Consider the following 11577-nt stretch of genomic DNA (forward strand, 5'->3'; position numbering starts at 1 on the left):
TCAGGAGGAACAATGAAAGAAAGCAATTGTGATGAGGATTACAAAAACAAGCACAGCCTTTCCTCCAGGTTCAAGGACTAGACAGTCCGCAGCGTGGCAAGGACTGCCAGCCCTGGGCTGGCTGCAAAGTGGGCTGGCATGCGTGTGTGAGCGCGACATGCACACACACGCAGGCACGCGCCTGCTGCCCGCAGGGGTGGGACTGCAATGAATGACTGTGTGTGTGTGTGTGTGCAGCTTGGCCCCTTCCCCGCCCCCAAAACCGACAGGGCTGTGCGGGCTCCGCAGCAGCAAAATCCAGCCTTCTTCCCCTCCCCCAACCCGGCTCTCACTCTGAGACCCCATCTCCTCCGGTGGCAGTTTGACCACCCTCAGTCACAAAGAGCCCCAGTGATCCCGTCAAGACATCTGGGGGAAGAGGAAAAAAACAGTCAGGGCGCCAGATGTGTGGCCAGGAACCTGCCCAGTGCTCCCAGGCTATGGATGCTGGGTGGCTGTTGCACCTCTGGGTCCACATCCCGTGGAAGGCCCCAGCCCTGAAAGGCCCAAGCCCTTGGCAGAAAAGCAGGGAGGTGACTGGACTGGTGATGGTGGTGAACTCCTCTCCCCAAGCGGCCATTTGGGGACAGGAAAGGGACTGGGAGCCAATCCCTGTGGCAAACGAGGTGGCACACACCCTTCTTGAAGGGGTAACCGCGGGGAGGCCCAGGGCCCAGCCAAGCTGGCCGAGCACCCAGGGCCTGGGCCGGGGAACAGGCAGCCATCTGGAATGGTCCCTCGGATAGGGAAGCCCCACCCCCACCCCCCAAAGAAAAAAGTAACAGTCGCAGAAGAGGCAGGTTCTGCAGCATGGCCCCGCCCGAGAGCGGCGTGGGTCAGGCGGGCCGCCCCAGGGCCGGCCCATAGGCACGTGTCGCAGGATTCCCGCGGATGTCTCGAGTGGGCAGGGCAGGTCCCCGCTCCGCCCCCGCCTCCCTCCACAGCCGCGTGAGGTATTGCGCCCCCGCCCCGCCCCGCCCCGCCCGGCCCGGCCCCGCCCCCGCCGGCCGGGAACACCCACCGGGCCGGGGCCCTAGGTGGGGTCCAGCTGGAAGACGCCGTCGCTGGTGGGGGTGGTGAAGAAGGAGGGCGGGTCGCAGGCGGAGTCCTGCCCCCCGCCCCGCTCCTGGGAGCGCCGCTCCTCCAGCCGCAGGCTGCGCTCGAAGTCCAGCAGCTGCCCCATGAAGTTGAAGTTGGGGGAGATGTTGGACTTCTTCCTCTTGACCAGGTCGTAGGCGTCGTTGAGCGAGAGGTGGAGCTTCTGCATGAGGTAGGCCACAGTGACGGTGACAGAGCGGCTGACCCCTGCCAGGCAGTGGACGAGCACCCCGCAGTTCTGGGACAAGGCCTCGTCTAGGTGGGGCAGGCAGGGCGGGGGAGACCCCGAGGGCCAGCGTGAGGGAGGCAAAGGCCTTCCGGAAGGGCCCCCGAGCCCCCGCCCTGCCCTCGGAGCAGTTCTGGAGGTTTCCCTGGCAGCCTCTGGGAGCTGGCCTGAGCTCTGCCCGCCCCCCAGAAGTGCCATCCTGGCTCTGGGCTCTGAGAATGGCAGCTAAGCCTGGGAGGAACTGTCGTGAGAGAGAGGACGGAGAAATGGGAGAGGCGGGAGCCGGGCCTCGGGGGTGGAGAGGTCGGAAGCGGGGCCGGCCAGGCAGACTCACCAATGAATGCAATGGCCTCCGGAAAGAACTGGGACAAGTTCTGGCTCCAGTGGTCAGAGATGGGGATCTGCTTGTAGTGAAAGTCGCCATTCTTCTCAAAGAGGTTAGGGAGGTTGGGGGTGACATTGAGGATGTAGCGGATGCCAAGCTTGGCCAGGCTCTCCAAGTTGGCTGAATCCCGGGCACTACCCAGGTAGAGGTTGGGCAGAATCTGGACAGGGAAGGATGGCAGCAGCCCCGCTGGGGGGGGCGTGACACCTTCCGAATCCAGGCCACAGCTCATGGAGTCGCGGTCAGCCTCGGATTCCGCATCAGAGCAGTCGGAGCCCAGGCACAGGCCACCCAGCCCCACCACGGGCACTGGGCTGGGCACTGGGGCCATGCTCGAGCCAGCACGGCCATTGAGGCTGGTCTCACACAAGTGAGGACACTCGGCCTGGAATCGGCTGAAGCCACCTGTGGAGGAGAGGGGGTGGGTTCTGCTGGCCTGGTCTCCTGTGCAGCCAAGTGCCCCTGGCTGGGGATAGGGAGCTGACCCTAGACAACCTGGGGGGTTTGCAGATGTCCCCAAAGGGAACACAAAAGCCTGCAGCTTGATCTATCTGGGTGGCCACACTTGGAGGATTGTGGGCACCCTGGGCACCCACACTCAGCACTGCTGGCCACTCCTTTGGACAGCAAACACCCCCCATGTAGAGCCACCTAAGAGGATCTTACGCCTCCCAGGGCTGAGCTGAGGCAGGTGTGAGGGCTCCTACTACCTGCCTCAGGGAGGACAGCAGCCATCAGTTAAAGAAGGGGAAAGGTTCAGATGGCAGTTCTGTGCCTGGGTGTCTCCTGATCCAGTGTGACTGGGAGTACCCTCAGGGATGAAGTGGGGCCCCAAGAGGTTGGGAGCCTGGGAGAGAGTGTGACATTCCACCTGAGTGGTTACAGAGTCTCAAGAAGCCAGCATTCTCCTTCATCTACGGATACTACTGTTTCCCAGGGCCGGGGGTGGAGGCCCAGAAACCTGACACTTTATATATTTATATATCCCCAATACAGTCCTATGACCTTTCTTGGCGAGACAGCTAGCTCTATAGGTTCATGGAAACCCTGTTTCTTCCCTGGGCCTCTGGGGGGTGTGGTATTGGGCTCAGCCTTCCCTTGACCCACCCCTAGTCCTGCCAGGACTATGGGGGTGGGGGTGGAAGGTAGGTCCCTGCCGCCCCCTGAGTAGCTGGGGAAGGAGAGATACCATCACGGGGACCCTGAGGAGCCCACACTTGGTACTTTGTTCTTGAGCATCCTGTGAACTAGGTCAGGTCTGCCCAATTCTTCCCATTTTCCAGACTCAGAAAGGAGGGCTTTCAGAGAGGAACGAAGGACTTGCCGAAGGTCACACCCAGGCTCCCCTCCCCCCAAAGCAGCCTGGCAGATTATCAAGGGAGACAGTTTCACCTCCACTTTAGACAAACTGAGGTGGGGCTCGCCCAATGTCAAATTAATTGCGAATCTCCTGGGAAAGCAGGGCCCTGCCTGCCTCTCCAGGCCCGGGTCCTCCCCTGGCCGGTGCCCGCAGCCCGCCGCCCGCCACCCGCACCTACCCTGGAGGTAGTAGGCCAGGTAGCCTTCCTCGCGCAGCTTCTGGAGCAGCGTGCCCAGCACCGACTCGGCCTCCCACTCCTCGGCCTCGGCCTCCCCGCGCCGGCGCCGGCCCCCGCCCTGGTCATACAGGAGCACCGGGGCGGGCGGGGGCGGCTGCAGCGGCGGCCCGGGCAGGAGCGCGCGCACCGACAGGCTCCCCCTCCGCAGGCGGCGCAGCAGCAGCGCGGGCAGGGCCACGCTCAGCGCCCCGCCGATGCGCGCCGACTCGTACAGCTCGCGGCTGCGGCAGTCCAGGAGCAGCAGCCGAGGCCGCGGGGGCGACAGCTCCCGGCGCAGCCACAGGCACGAGCGGCCCAGGCCCTCCATGGGCGCGCGGCTCCCTACACGTCGGGCCGCGGGCGCTGCAGAGAGAGGGAAGGCGCGGCGTGAGCCAGACTCTCCCGCCCGGCCGCGGGCCGAGGGGGCCAAGACGTGAAGCCAGGCCCTTGTCCCAAAGGCGGGCGCCCAGGGTCCCGCAGGGACACCCCTCCACCGCCTGCCTCTCTTCTCGCGCCCCTCCCACAGCGAAGACAGGCAGAAAGGCACCCCAGGCAGCCACTCGGGCGCCCGCGGGAAGGGAAGCGAGAGGGGTCCCCAAGAAGAGGGCTAAGCATCTATCGGCCCCTTCGAGGCTCATCCTGGGGCGCCCCAAGGCCACAGCCACCGCCCTCCACACTCCCTTTCTGCTTCTCAGCCTGACGTGATTATTCCCCATTTCGAGCTTCCGACTTTGGGGATGTGTGCGTGTGAGGGGGTGGGGGTTCAAGGCCTAGATCTCCCTCACAGCCAGGTGGGCCAGGGGAATAGTGGTGGCACCGAGGTGAAGGGCCTCGGCGAGCCCTCACTGAGTTGACCCTGTCCTGGCACACCGCCCCACGCCCCCGCCCAGGAGAGAACAAAAGGAGAGAGACCTGGAGCGCAATCCGGCGGAGGGCGACCGCGCGTGGACGTCCCGGCCACGGCCACTGCCACGGCGGGGCGCCGTCCGCGGGCAGAGAGTCCCCAGGCGCGGCCGCCGGGAGGGGGCGGGGCGGCGGAGCAAGGCTCGCACGTGGAAGCCGAGCTCCCGGCCCCGCGCCGCCCGCGCGCCGGCCGCTTCCTGGCAGCGGGACCCAGCTTCCACCTTGGAAGCCGCTGCCTTCGGACGTGGAGTTGCAGCTCAGAGGGGCGGGGCGGCGGGGCGGGCTCAGGGGGGCCGCGAGCCAACGGGCGCTAGCGAAAGCAGTCGGGTGGTACCTGCGAGTAGCAGGCTGAGCTGGGGCTTCCACCCAGGCGGGACAGGGTCAGGGCAGAGGCCAAGGGCAGGTCAGGGGCCCAGCAGGGGACCAGCTGCAGCTCCCCTGGCCGGCGCCAGCCTGGGCCCTGGAGGCAGGGGGAGGGGTGAGGACAAGAGCCTGGGCCCCTGCTCCAGAAGCTGCCTCCAACCAACTCACTCAGTGATCCTGGACCATCTTATCCCCTGCCTGGACTTCAGTGGCCCCATCTGTACAATGGGCTTATCATAGCCACCACCTTGGGCTACCATGGGATGCCACTGAAATCATGGAGAGGGGAGGAAGCAGGACCAGAAACATATGGCTGCCTTCAGCCCCGAGCCCTGCCCAAGGCTGGCTGGAGGGCTAGGCAGGCAGAGGGCAGCTCCTGGGCACCTCCGCCCCTTCATTTGCACAGGCCTGGGCAAAGGCAGCCAGGAGCTCCGAGTCACCTCTGCCTCCTTCCTTTAACATGCCCTGGACAGATCAATCTGGAGGGAAGTAATTTCTACTTAAATATCCCCCACATCCGGGCTCTCGCCTGTCCCCTGCACTGGCTGAGTGCTCACACTCGCCAACTCCTGGCCAGGTCACCATCACATCTTCCAAAACAGTCTCCCTGCCTCCAGGCCTGTCTGTCAGCGTGCCCTCCACCCTGGTCTGCCTGCCCCATGCCAGAATGCCATTCATTCAACAAAGGCCGATGGCCTCCCTCCTTGGCCTCCGTGGGCACAGGGCAATGAACAGGCAGGACACACAGGGTCCCTGCTTGCCTAGTGTCCTGTTGATCTAGCAGGACAGATCAACATGAGCAAGGAGGCTGGACAAACTGTCAGGTGAGATAAGTGCTGAGACAATGAAACAGGGTCAGGGGGAGGTTTCTAAAAAGCCAATAGGCTAAATATCCCTTCTCTACTTAAAGCCCAGCAAAAGCAAATAACCGTGTTGAAGGAAAATGTACAACAGATAAGATAAAACTCATACAAATTAATCAAAAGGTTAAGACCCTGGTAGATAAATAAGCTAGGAACCTGAAAAGACTGCATACTGCATGAAAGAGGGAATGCAACGGTGTACAAAATATTTGGGGGAAGGTTCAACCTCAGGCATGGAAGGAAAGCAAATTCAAAAAACAAGGTAACAATAATGAACAAGATAACACATCCCACCTACTACATTAGTGAAATGTTCTCAAAATGAGAACACTCAGTGCTGGCAAGGCTGCTGTGAAAGCATGCTGTTCTAATTGCTGGAGCATTATATATTGGTATGGCCCTTTTGGAGATTAATCTGGCAATATCATAGAGCTAGGGAAAAAAATCCAACCCTTTGGCCACTTATGGGAATCTACTCTAAGGAAGTAAAGCAAAAGAAAGCAAAGCTATGCACATAGGGATAGACACCACAAAACATTCTTCTGGGGAGTGAAAAATGCAAAGCAACCTAGAAGTCCAGCATTTAGAGAAACGAAGCCCAGTCCATCCGTCTGTATGTCTGTTGAGAAGACTCCTCTTACGAACCACAGAGGGAGATGAGAGTGTATGAGGTAATGGTAAGGGGAAGAGTGCAGGTCACAGAAAGCTAGGTCACCTCTAAGGGGCCTCCAGTTTGCTCTTCTCCTTTCCACTCCCATAGTGGGCCACCAGCGTGGGACTCCTAGGACCCTGGTAGTGGGCTCATCTCTGGCCACACCCCACCACATCCCTGACTCTAGATCGACACTTGCAGCCAGGGGCTGTGGGCACCTGGGCTATGCCCCTCTTTCCCTTCTTGCCCTGGGGACACGACCCCAGGCCACCTGCCCAGATTCTACTCACTCTTCATGCCCTCCAAGGCAGCCTCCTCCAGGCAGCCTTCCAGTCTCAGGGCCAGCCTGGAGGCCTCCCTTCTGTGCCCCACTCCCCTTCTCAGTGTGCTCCTGGGGCAGAAACTGCCACCTTCTCCTGTCTCTCACACCCCAGCTCTACAGTGGCAGAGGTGGGTACCAGCTTTGGGTCTGCAGGGTGGGACCGTGGATCGGGCAGGGGTCGAGGGCACCATGGAGGTTCTGCCATGTGCCAGCCTGCTTGTGGATAGCGGGAATGGCACAGGGCTGTGGCAGGCAGGGAGCTGGAGAGACTGTACCCCACCTGCCCTGTCGTGGGGGCCCAGTGTGGCTGGAGAGAGAGAGGATCGCCAACCCAGGGAGACAGTAGCTCCTGAGGTGCCCGGGTTGCTCTCTGGAGAGGGCTCCCTGGAGGAGGTGAGGAGAGCTGGGCTGGGGAGGAGGATGGAGAGAGAGGGCAGCCTCCCCCATGGTGAAGGAAGGGGAAAACTAGGTTCCCACAATCCGCGGCTCCCAACGCCTGAAGGGTGGCTACCCTGCACCTCACCCAGACCCCTGCTGGCAAGCCCTCCAACCCGGGAGAGCGTTGGGGAGTGGGGGATGAGGGTCAATCTCAAAAGTCAGTGCTCGGCGCCTGCAGCGCCGGCAGCGCCAGCAACAGGACAAACGGGAACCTGTTGCCACCTCCGCACTGCAGGGCTGAGCGCAGCCAACCCACCCGCCCTGGCAGGGCCTGCCCCACTCAGGCCCCCTGTAGCGCCCGCTCTGGGCGCCGGCCCCGCCCCGCGGCCGCTCCCTGGGCGGGCTGTGCTCGGTGCTGGGGGCGCAGCGCCGCGTGCCCGGGCTTCGCCTGGCCCCCTCCCGCGGGCGGAGCTAGGCCGCGCGCTCCCTGCTCTCCGCAGGGTGGGCGCTGCGCCCGCCGCCCCCGCCCCCGCCCCCGCCGGGCGCCCCCGGCCTCCGCCGGGCCCGGCCAGCGCCCTCTGGAGGCCTCGGGGACGCCGCCGCCCACAGGCCCCGCGCGCGCCGCGTGCGCCCTCTGGTCCCAGGAGCCTCCCGAGCGCGGCGCCCCGCCTTCCCCCCCGAAATGCGCCGTTCCAGCCGGGCCCGAGTGGCAGGATTTCGGCTGTCGCGGCCCGGTCACATGGCCAGGAGCACAACTCCCAGCGACTGCGTTCCTGCCAAATCCAGTGTCTTTTCCACCAAATCCACTTTCCGCTGGGGATGGCTTTCTGCTTTTCCTGGTCGGTCTCCTCGCGGGACTGGGAGTTCCTCCAAGGCAGGAACGGGTGTGTGCCCGGCCCCAGGCTGGCCCCAGCCCCCAGTGCAGGGCCTGGCACGCGCCCGGCGCTCACGGAAGAAATGCTCGTTAACAAAGAAGGCATGAATGAATGAAACCAATTGTTGCCTGAGGGAGCCCAGGAGGGTGCTGCTCCTGCTTCTTCCTTCTGCCGAGCACACACTCCTCCCCCACCCCCAGACACGCACAAGCACACGTGCACACACAGCCCTCTCCCCAACACACAAGCAGACAGGCACACAGTGCACGGGGACCCCAGCCATCAAGGAACCGACCTACTATGTGCATGCCAGGCACTGGCACCCCTTTGGTCCCACCTGGGCCGCCTCCATTTCAGCGCCTCTCTCTGCCTCCTCCCCGCCCCCTCCCCGCGGCCTCTCGCCTCCCCATCTAAGTACCCTACCTTGGGCCCTAAGTGCCTTCTTTATCCCTTAGGGAAGAGGCCAAGTCAGTCGCTGGGAAGTCTCAAGGTCTGTTTAGGTAGGCACCTGGGGGCCCAGGCTGGTGAGCCGCTGCCAAAGGAGAGCCAGAGGTGCCTGGCAGGGATGCCACCAAATGCTGCAGCCTCTAGAGCCCGCGTGCCAGGTGTTGGGGGGAGTGGTGGGAGGGACTCAGGGATGGCTAGGGGTGTCGAAGGCGATTTGCGATGGGGGCGGGGCAGGACGCTGGGGAGCGTGCGATCCAGCAGGTGTGCGAGCATGCTGGGGCGTATGAGTGGTGTTGGCGACGCTGGAGGTGTGTGCCTGGGGAGTGGGGAGTGTCAGCCGCTGGTGTGTGGGTTTGCGTTGGGACTTCGCTCCGGGGTAGGTGGACTGCAGTGTCTGGGGTGGGAACGTGGGTGGGGTGTCTGTAATGGGCATATGGAGAGTGTGAGGTGGTGGGGGCCTCGTGGGGGTAGCTATGTTAGTGCAGGTACAGCAGAGATGTGTTGGAAGCGTGTGTGCGCGCTTGGGTGTGTACTGGGGCGTGGCAGGGTCTGGGATGGGTGTTAGCGTGAGTTGGGGACAGTGGTGAGTGATGGGTCAGGGACTGCTAGTGTGTGCACTACAGGGACCAGGGTCCGTGGTGCGTGGTTTGTGCGCGCGCGAGTGTGCAGCCCGTGTAAGTGGCAGGGGACACGGGAGGTGTACGGGCGGGGTGCGGGGGTGTGCGGCGGCAGGACCGAATGGGTCTTGCAGGGGCTCGTGCGTTGGCCTCGTGGGGTGAGCGCTGGTAGGACTTTGGGGGTGCAGAGTAGAGGAGTGCACGTCGGGGGGCGGTCAGGCCTGGTGGGGGTGGGGTGGGGTGGGGGCCCCCGGGGCGCCGCGTGCTCTGCTCACCTCCGCTCCGCTCCGCTCCTTGCGCTGGCTCCGTGCGTCGCGGCCGGGAAGTTTCCGAAGCTCGGGCGGCGGGAAGCGCCACCGCCGCCGCCGAATGCCACCGGAGCCCCGGGCGGCGGCCTCGCCTGGAGCCGAGGGGCCGCCGCCGCCGCCGCCGCTGCTGCGGAGGGAAACTCCAAATCCCGCCTCCGCCACCGCCTCCTCCGCCCCTGCCGCCGCCTCCTCCCCTCCCGTCTTCTCCGCCCCCTGCCCAGGAGGGGCAATGTCGCCCGCGGAGCGCAGGGAGAGAGCGGGGAGGGGCCGCGGCCTGGCAGGCGTCTCCCCCCACCTCCCACGCCCCCGCTCGCCTTCTTCCCACCTGCAAGCCTCTGCCCTCTCCGCCGTCCTGCCCGACGCGCCCTGCGGCGCCCGGCCCCCAACAGCGCTGCTGCGTGGGGGCTTCCGAGCTTGGGGCGCAGGAGTGGGATGGGAGGACTTGACCTAGGCTGGGCCTGGGGGTGGGGGTTGCACCGCAGAGTCTACACTGGCACCCCAGCGAAGGGGCCCATCACGGACTGAGAACAGCTCTGGGCCCCCAGGGCCACCTTCCGCTCCCACATTGGGGACACTTATAAGGTCCAACTGACAGCGCTGCAAGTGCCCGCACTCCCCCAGGTCCCCGCCCCCCAACACTGTCTCCTCTCATTCTCTTGGGTCAGATTCTGGCTAATAGTAACAGCATTTGAGCCTCAGTGTCTGGAAGGGGTGGAGCCAGGAAGTTGGGGGAAGGGCTGGGAGCGAGTGGGGAGGGGGTGTCGTCAACAGGTCCCTTTTGCTTTCCTCTGTACCAAAGGTCACAAGCGTTCCTGTCAAGGACCTCATTTTATCCTTACACCAGTTCTGGAAGTCAGGGGACATTGTTCCCGTGCTACAGCTAGGGAAACTGAGGCAGTGGTTGCATAATAATATGGTGGCAGAGCCGGACTGGGCTCAGGCTGGCTGAGTTCAGAAGCCTAGAGCCCGGGCCAGTGTGAGTACAGAAGCCCACAGGGCCAGGCCTGGCTCACTGCTGTGGGGGAGGGGAGGCAGGGAGCCCTCAGAGGCGTGGGCCCTGCCTTTCTGAGGCTCCCAGGCCAGAAGTGGGCAGCCGAGCCCACGCCTGCAGTGGGGAGATGCTGAGAGCCAGAGGCCGTGGGCTGTGAAGGGCTGGCTTCTTGGCCCAGGGAGAACAGAGTACGGTGGGGCCAGGCAGGGCTGGGATGCCAGCAGCCGCTCCATGGATGGTGCAGCCAAGGCAGGCCTGGCTGCCTGGCTGTGTCTGCGGCAGCACTGCATTGCCCTGAGTCATTACCCCTGGAGAAGAGAGGAGGGCAGCAGCTTTGCCTCTGAAGCCCAAGTCGCTGTCCCATCTCTGGCCTCAATCTCCTGGGCTGTACATTTGGGGAGAGAAGTGGGCCCTCCTGACTCTGCTGCAGTTTCAAGCCATGATTTGTGAGCTGGGGAGGGTCCTGCCGCCGCCAGCCTGGCGTGTACGCCCTGTCCTCTGCCTTTCCAGTCTCAGCCTCAGCTCAGTGCTCCCGGGTGGAAGCCACGGGCCCTGCAGCCCTTCCCCTGCTCTGGCCTTTCGGGTCTGCCCTGTGGATGGCACCCACTGGGGCCCACCTGGTCAGCATCAGGCAGCTGAACTGCTCAGGACTTGAGCTTGGACCCGCCAAGACAACCCCACACAGGCCAGCAAACGAAACTGCGTGCGGCGATTGCAAAGATGTGGAAACAACCCAAGTGCCCATCAATCCATGAGTGGATTAATAAAATGTGGTATATGTATACCACGGAGTTCTACTCAGCTGTAAGAAACAACGGTGATCTAGCACCTCTTGTATTTTCCTGGAGAGAGCTGGAACCCATTCTGCTAAGTGAAGTATCCCAAGATTGGAAAAACAAGCACCACATGTACTCACCATCAAATTGGCTTCACTGAGCATCACCTAGGAGCACATTTAGGAATAACATTAACCGGGTGTCGGGCAGATGTGGGGGAGGGGATGGGTGTATACATACATAATGAGTGCGATGCGCACCATCTAGGGGATGGGCACGGTTGAAGCTCTGATTCAGGGGCAGGGGCAAGGGCAACATACGTAACCTAAACTTTTGTACCCCCATAATATGCTGAAATAAAATAAATAAATAAATAAATAATTTTCTTCCTTCTGGAAAAAAAAAAAAGAAAGAAAGAAACTGCATGTGGGATCCCTGCCACTGGCCCCGCATTGGACGGTCCACACCGCCAGTTGTTCCAAAGTTATGGGACCTTTTCTAAGAAATCGACATATGATAAAAACTGTGCCCTAAAAAGATGGGGCTGGCTTTCACCTCCTGGGTGGTCCTCCTGTTTGGGGGTGAAGTATAGCAGCTGTGCCCATGGCCGGGGCACTCAGCTGACCCTGGCAAAGGCTCGATGAGCTGACTCAGAGGAGTTTCTAGAAAGGTTTGATAATCATCCCCCTCCCACTATCCTGCGCTTTAGTGACTCAGGGCTGAAAGGATGGGGGAGAAACATTTGAATAATGCTGCC

The 11577-nt window shown here is 62.6% G+C and overlaps 1 protein-coding gene across 2 annotated transcripts; it reads right to left on the reverse strand.

Annotated features, from left to right (window-relative positions):
* DUSP9 (dual specificity phosphatase 9) lies at positions 1-9091 on the reverse strand. 2 transcript variants are annotated; one of them, XM_069463298.1, is made up of 4 exons: positions 9021-9091; positions 3287-3688; positions 1698-2153; positions 1-1392 (listed from the first exon to the last, which is right to left on the reverse strand). In XM_069463298.1, the coding sequence occupies exons 2-4, from the start codon at positions 3651-3653 to the stop codon at positions 1073-1075; spliced, it is 1143 nt and encodes a 380-aa protein (XP_069319399.1). In that variant the 5' UTR covers positions 3654-3688; positions 9021-9091; the 3' UTR covers positions 1-1072. The 2 variants fall into 2 exon arrangements, with proteins under 2 accessions (XP_069319399.1, XP_069319400.1); XM_069463299.1 differs by lacking the exon at positions 9021-9091 and adding an exon at positions 4238-4281.
* Positions 9092-11577: the final 2486 nt, after the last annotated feature.

This window comes from Eulemur rufifrons, chromosome 30, assembly GCF_041146395.1.
Source record: "Eulemur rufifrons isolate Redbay chromosome 30, OSU_ERuf_1, whole genome shotgun sequence".
Taxonomy (NCBI): Eukaryota; Metazoa; Chordata; class Mammalia; order Primates; family Lemuridae; genus Eulemur; species Eulemur rufifrons.